This window comes from Engraulis encrasicolus, chromosome 8 (genome assembly GCF_034702125.1).
Source record: "Engraulis encrasicolus isolate BLACKSEA-1 chromosome 8, IST_EnEncr_1.0, whole genome shotgun sequence".
Lineage (NCBI taxonomy): Eukaryota > Metazoa > Chordata > Actinopteri > Clupeiformes > Engraulidae > Engraulis > Engraulis encrasicolus.
In genome coordinates, this window is record NC_085864.1 from 25,671,592 (window position 1) to 25,678,792 (window position 7,201).

The following is a 7,201-nucleotide window of genomic DNA, read 5'->3' on the forward strand; positions in this document are numbered from 1 at the left end:
TCAGAGTTTAATGTGCCAGCTATTACTTAATGTGTAATAATACAATATACAGAGTATAGGCTACCATGATAACGTTGGCTGTTGTCTTCCCAAAGAAACAACCAACTTGTCTTTTCTGTCAACTCACACAAGGCAGCGCATCATATTTCAAAACTGATTGTTTACACCATGGCTTATTTAAAAAAAGAACAGCCACGCCACAGTTTCTCATAGTTATAGATGATTGAAGAGTTTTGTGACATAAAGAAAATATTTTTCAAGGCGTCTTGAACAACATGTGTCTGTTATTGAAAATCAGTGACTCGAGTGGTTGCCTTTCCACCTGAATAGATAGCTTTCAATTTTAAGACCATTGCAAGACGTGCCGCAACACGAACAATACCGATTACGCATTCTGGTTTGTTAGGAATGTGCGACGCCTGAATGTGCAACCATGCAATTATGTATTTACGTCAAAGTCACTAAAAGGATTGCAGGTGCTATATATTTCCAGGTACACTGATGTGAACCGTGTGGTGACGATGGAATGAACTAACTTTAATCATTCCCCAAATCCAACCTATGCGCACTCGTTAACTGATGTCAGTTAAATGGATTTGCCGCTGCGTGTGATAAACGTACACAATTTACAGGAGTGGTGGGTAAGCTGTGTGCCGTGCCCTGTGTATCGTAAACAACCTTTGCATGCGAGACTGAGCACGCACCGGCACCGCATTATTAGTAGTGCGTGCACAGCGCATAACCTTTCGCTTCAAGTCATCCCAGTCTGCCAGCAGGTGTCATGCGCCGGTGCCGTTGTGGCACCACAAACGGACGTCCTTTCATATGTTCAGAGCAAAGCCTGTTGTGATGCATGTCTGCGCCACTCCTCTGTACATGCTAGTATATCGTAGGCCTAATCACTCGTAATTCTACTGTCAACTTGTGACGTATTTGGGAATGTGGCCTACCCCACCTCATTTCCTTTCCGTGTGTTGAATTGTCCAACTGGAAACTGCTGTTTGTATTGACCTATCTTGAAAACGGGCTCGAAACTATCAGTCATTTTAGTGCAGTGTCTGATTTCTGGTAACGGCGAACCAGTGGGGTGAGTCAAAGCAGATAGGACGTCGCACCACTTCCTGGTTTTTTTCTTGTCTCATACCAAGGCCCGCCCCTAGACCGGAGCTGTCGCGACGAGAGCCGTCGGCAGTGCACTAGCACACAGAGTACTGCAACAGCTGCGTATCGGAGCAGCCTCGGTCTGTGGATGAGCGCTTTGTCACGCACTGCCCTGTCCTGTGCAAGTTGACGCGGATCTCGAAATACCCATGGTTAGACGGGACTGTTGCCTCGACGAGAACAAAAAGGTGGAAAGGGGACCCTTACCATTGTACAGGTATGCTGTGGGGCTCTATAATATACGACGTTTTCAGTCTATCTGTCTATTACATCGTTCCTCTCTGATAAAGCCAGGTCGCCTGTTTTTACAGGGGAATGTACACAATAACCAGGACAACCGCTGTCATGTTGAAGCAAGAGGTTGTGTTTATTGTTGTGGATAGCTTTGCGCTGCTGTGCGAACGTGTATTCATATGATTGTCACTGTCACGGATCTTTGTATGGAGCCGCAGTGCCGGGGCGGGTGGAGAGCTGGGATCGCTTTAACAGAAACTGTACGTGCGAACTTGCTCGAGCAGCGAAATGTAACTGGCACGTACTAGCAACCCCAATCCAACTCATCCAAATTATTCCTTGGGGAGTGTTTTGTTATAGGCTACGCATAGCCTACGATTATTGTAGCCCTATCGTATCATGTTGGTTTAAGTTCTGAGATCACTGCAGTTAAAAGATGAGACAGTGATAAAAGTTTTTTTTCCACAACAGACGCCTTTGTTTGCTTCAAGTTTCAGTTCACCCTTACCAACCCAAACTCCTCTTTGGGTAGCCTAATGTGAAATCGGCTAAATAGAATTGCTTTCTATTCAGGACTGGCACCGGTGTGCGTTATCTGGGTATATACTTTTCGCTTTCGATTACCCAACTAATATCACATTCGGGAATGGTGTGTATCACTGTAGACTAGATGGCCACGCAAGAAATGCTACAGTCTCAAAGGAATAGCCACTGACGCGGTGTCGGAACCCTCTGAAAGTAATTTTCGGCTGTCTGTGTGGTAGTCTGACAATGCCTGTCTTTCTTTGTTCTCCTCTAGGTTTCTGGACAACGCTTGAACCTCCAACATGGACAAAACGTTGCACATTCTGGCGAAACCAGCAGCCACTACAGATAAAGTTATGGAGGAACCGACGCTCAATCTGACAATGGGTGCTGCTGAATTTACGGAGCAACAAATGGTACTAGCTGGCAAGATACCTTTAGTGAAACCCTGCTTTAAAAAGAAGCAGATGAAACTGGACCCAAATTGCCTTCGGACTCTGGCAGACCCTATTTTGACCACATTGCTTAACGCGGACGCACTTGTGACCGGGGATGGAGTGTTTGTTCCCAGGAACCCGGCTAGGACGCAGAGGAATCTATGTACTGCTGCGGTAGTCGTGAAACAAACACGGGTCGATCAGGTATGTCTGAAGGGCGAGGGCAACGTGTCTGGACTGATGAGCAATACAGAAGACACGGAAATGGCGGACACATCAACCGATATTCGGGAAGGTGGGCAGAAGGTGACTGATATTCAGCGGGTGACAATGGACGCTAATGAGCACCGCTTCCCGCCTCAGGCGCGCGACGTGACGGCGCCGACCACCGCTTCTCCATGCGAGGGGCAAAAGGTGAATGACATCTATACCTCGGAGTCCTTGCAGGGTGCAAATTGCCGTGCCATCAAAGACGGGTCGACGCAGGGCGAGATCTTTTTGGATAAAAGCGAAGAAGCCTCTTTGGATTTAGTCTTTGAACTTCTGACCCAGCTGCAGTACCACACGCATCAAGGCGACGGGGTATCGATTTGCGTGGATTTCCTCCAGGGGGTCTGTGTCTATGGCAGCGACTGTGCACAGCACCACACCGTGTTGCCCTACCACTGGCAAATTCGCAGAGCCGACACGAAAATTTGGCAAAGCATATCGGACGATTCGCAAGAACAGTTGGAAAGGCTCTATTGCAATCCGGACAATGAACAAATTAAACTGAAGTTTCTGTGAGTTCCTCTAATTTTCACTCTCTACCTTATCTCTGTTTGTGTTTGTGTTGGCCCATGAGTTAAATGTCACTTCCATCAGCCATGTGGCAAAAATAGATCAATCCATCAATGAAACAGCCTTTTAGAGAAGTTCAGTGTTGTGGATATGCTTCCTCCCCCCGTGTCGTTGTTGTTGACTGGCATTGTATGCGGAAGAGCATTGTCGGTTGGAGGCTGTAAACTTGCATGACCCGGGGCTGCCCGGTGGGGGCACCGACACACACACACACTCTCTCTCTCTCTCTCTCTCTCTCTCTCTCTCTCTCTCTCTCTCTCTCTCTCTCTCTCTCTCTCTCTCTCTCTCTCTCTCTCTCTCTCTCTCTCTCTCTCTCTCTCACGCACACATACAAGCAGGCTCTTCTACAAAGCTACTGCGCACCCAGTGTCAGTCAGTCATACAGTCTACACTAGATCTCAAGCTATATGACTGAATAGCTCTTTTTAACATTGCCAATGCCACAGACAAATCTCCACCTTAATGTCAATGTTGTCAAACAAATGCACCAGGGTGACCAGACTGCCTGGTCAACCCTCCCTATTTGTCAGGGCCGAATGTCAGGTGATCCAGGCCTGCTATTTGTTTAGGCAAAAGGGGGGCTTTTGTTTGCAAAAGTCCTTTTAAGCTAGACCTATATGCAAAGGCGGGTTTCCAAAAGGAAGTGGTGTGATCATGACAAAGGCTTCCCAGACGAGGAGCAGGGGCTGGCAGGCCTGCTGGACGGTGGTGTGTCACAGAGAGCTCAGAACACGGTGACACTCACTGGTGTTTAGGGAACAGCCTGCATCTCTGTGGCTAAACATTGTGAAGGCCCATGCGAAGGTCTTCCAATGGGTCTGGTGCCAGCCTTATTGCCAACAAAGTCGCCTTTAAACACGTTGCTGGAAAGTCCCCCCTTAGAATATAAAAGAAACAAAACACAAAAGCTTCTAAATGTATCACAAACCACTGCCAGATTTGAAAAAAGGCCCGGCTTTGTTGTCATAGCAACACTATACCAGTTATTTGAGAAATAGCCTATAAATTCCACCACCCCCCCATGCTTTGTGCGTGTGGGTGTATTAGGTGTTAATCATTCATGTCTGGGGTGTTTGTTTGGACAATTGAAACTTATTAAGCTGAAGCATGTGCCCTGTGCTTCCTGTAATGAGCGTGTCCTAACCTAAACCGGTGGCTGGTGTTGGCGTGTGTGTGTGTGTGTGTGTGTGTGTGTGTGTGTGTGTGTGTGTGTGTGTGTGTGTGTGTGTGTGTGTGTGTGTGTGTGTGTGTGTGTGTGTGTGAGACACCACTGGAAAGTGGAAATAGCAACTCAGAGCGGATAGGAGCATGACCTGAGGGGTAGTGCGTGAGTGTGAGAGCAGTGCTTGCGTGCATGTGAGAGAGCATGAGTGACTCTGTGTGAGTGTGTGTGTGAGTGCTCGCGTGAGTGTGTGTGTGTGTGTGTGCTCGCGTGAGTGTGTGTGTGTGTGTGTGTGTGTGTGTGTGTGTGTGTGTGTGTGTGTGTGTGTGTGTGTGTGTGTGTGTGTGTGTGTGTGTGTGAGAGCGCAAGTATGAGTGACGTGTGTGGGAGGCCTGCCTGTGTGTGTGTGTCTGTGTGTTCGCGTGAGTGACTGTGTGTGTGTGTGTGTGTGTGTGTGAGCGTGTGTTTGAAACAGGAGCAGCTAGCGTGTCAGTCAGGTGGCTCCTGAAATGAAATGAAATGAATCACCAGGGTGAGGTCTCGCCCGCCGCCTTTACATTACTCAGTGTGACGGCAGGCAGTGCACCCCACTCTCCTGGCCCTCTGTCTGTCCGGGGAGCATGTCTATGTTCCCACAGCCCACTGGTCCCACAACCCATTGGTACCACATCACTAAGATTTTTTACATTTATTTTCAAGCCCATTGGTCCCACAGCATATTCCTGCTGCTCCATGTTCTCACATTTCTAAGAATCTGTTCGATTTAGGCCCATGTTCCATGGCGGAGAGAAAGGCACGTTCTCTCAGTTTACTTTGAAATGTGGGAACATGGAGTTTTGGAACACAGGGTCTATATTTTAATAATTTCTTAAAACATATGGGAACATGGAGCAGCAGGAATAAGCTGTGGGACAATTTGGCTGTGGGACCAATGGGCTGTAGGAACATAGAGCAGACCCCGTCTGTCTGTCTTCATGCCTGTTTGTCAGTCTTCCCTCCATGTTTGAGTGCCTTCCAACAAAGCACAACTGACTCCCTACTCTCTGGTTCCGCTGTCCATTTATTTGTCTGTCACTGTCTGTCAGTCATTCTGTCTCGTCTGTCACTTTGTTCCTCTATATCTCTGTCTCTCTGTGCCCCCTCCATCTCTGACTCTGTCTTCCTTCCCACTGAATCATGATTGATTCCGCTCTCCTCTCTCTGTTTGTGTCGCTTGTTACTCTGTCTGTATGTCTTAATGTCTGTCTGTCTCTCTGCCTGCCCTCCCTCCATCTCTCAGCGGGTCTTCTATGAAGTAAAGTCTAGTCAAATGTATGTTTTCCTCATCAAGGGGAAATTATGTTCCGGCAAGTTATTAAAAACACAACAGATGATGCAGCCCCCCAGGGGTGCGTTTCTCGAAAGTGTCGTTGCTAACCAGTCAGCAACGTTACTTGGTTACCCATGGAAATCAGCAAGTTAGCAACGGTGCTGTGGAGTAAGTAGCATAACAAAGTCACAGATCAGACCGCAGATAGACAAAAGTGTTTTTGCTAACCAATTAGCACCTTACTTACCCATGGTAAATTGCTTGGCAACCCAAGGTAGCAATGATGTTGTCGAGAAACGCACCCCAGAACATAAGTAACATAACAAAGTCAGAGATCAGAACACAGATAGACCAAGAACACTAGACAGGATAAAGCACCAACCACAACAGAAATGGACAAAGACCAATTCACCCTCATGTCCCTTTCTTTCTCTGTTGTCCTCCCATCCTTGAGTATGTTTCCATCCCATATGGCATATTACTCTGATTTAAGACTGATGAAGAGCGATTAGCTCAAAAGCGTTCACTTGAAATATATTATTATTTAAAAAAATAACAGGAGCAGTGTGCGGACATTCATCTTTTTATTCATAGTTTTGATTTTTTTAATCCTGCATCTAGGTCTTGGATTTGCGCACCACAACTTTACTAGGCTATATTACTCTGATGTACAACCCCACACCTCCTCAAGACCACTCTGGCTAGAACAAACAAATTCTTTTGTGGGAAAAAGAACTCTGCCCGTCTCTTTAGATCAGACCTCGTTCACTGCACTTCCTGGAGCTTCCTTTTAAACGCTCCATGCCTTCGTTCACCTCTGCTCCAGAATCATTTCCTCTCTTTCAACTCCCCTCTCTCCTTCTCACCCCCCACCTCCACCCCACCTCATCTCCCCTACCCATTCTTTTATAGTCCTATTAGGAAGTCTGGTGTGCACCTACATAGGCTCAGAACTCGCTAGCAGCAGTTGCTAAAGGTAGCGACAGTATTATTATGAGTTATAATGAGTATAGATGGGTTCTACCTTTTTGTTTTCCCCAAGGCTGCGCGACCCTGGCTGCACACAACTTAACCTCTGATTGTTGGAAACCGCTGTCGGTCAAAAAATTAGCTCACATGGTTAGCTGCCACTGTCGTGCCCCTCCTCACAACACAGTGTTTATAAACAAACAAAAAGACATGTATAGGTGGTGATTGCAGCTTCACAAAGTGAAAAGCACTACCACATATTGTCTTCAGCAATACACTGGAGCTTTTAGTTGGAGCTTGAACTGGACTTCTGGAGTCCTGTTGCCCACGACTAAACTGATTTGACCTTCCGCGTATTATAACACAGATATACAACACAGATAATCAGACATGTGGAGCGACGGGGAAATAGTGACATCATCCGTGTCAAGTGTAGTGCTCAGGCAGGAAGAATTAGACGGCGAGTATTTTTTTCCAACTTGCTGAAGCCGGGACCCAACCACTTGGTTGTTATGCAGCCACCAGGGAAGAAGGGGAAGGGTGGTGATGTGATGGTAGTGGTGG

The 7,201-nt window shown here is 47.0% G+C and overlaps 1 protein-coding gene across 1 annotated transcript in view; it reads left to right on the forward strand.

The window, feature by feature from the left end:
* Nucleotides 1–1,024: 1,024 nt before the first annotated feature.
* The window catches only part of tiparp (TCDD-inducible poly(ADP-ribose) polymerase), a 32,855-nt gene continuing 26,678 nt past the window's right edge, over nucleotides 1,025–7,201 (forward strand). The window contains exons 1-2 of the mRNA XM_063205315.1: nucleotides 1,025–1,378; nucleotides 2,195–3,139. Of these exons, the coding sequence (XP_063061385.1) occupies nucleotides 2,223–3,139 (917 nt within the window). The 5' untranslated portion in view covers nucleotides 1,025–1,378; nucleotides 2,195–2,222. The remainder of the gene's footprint in view (nucleotides 1,379–2,194; nucleotides 3,140–7,201) is intronic.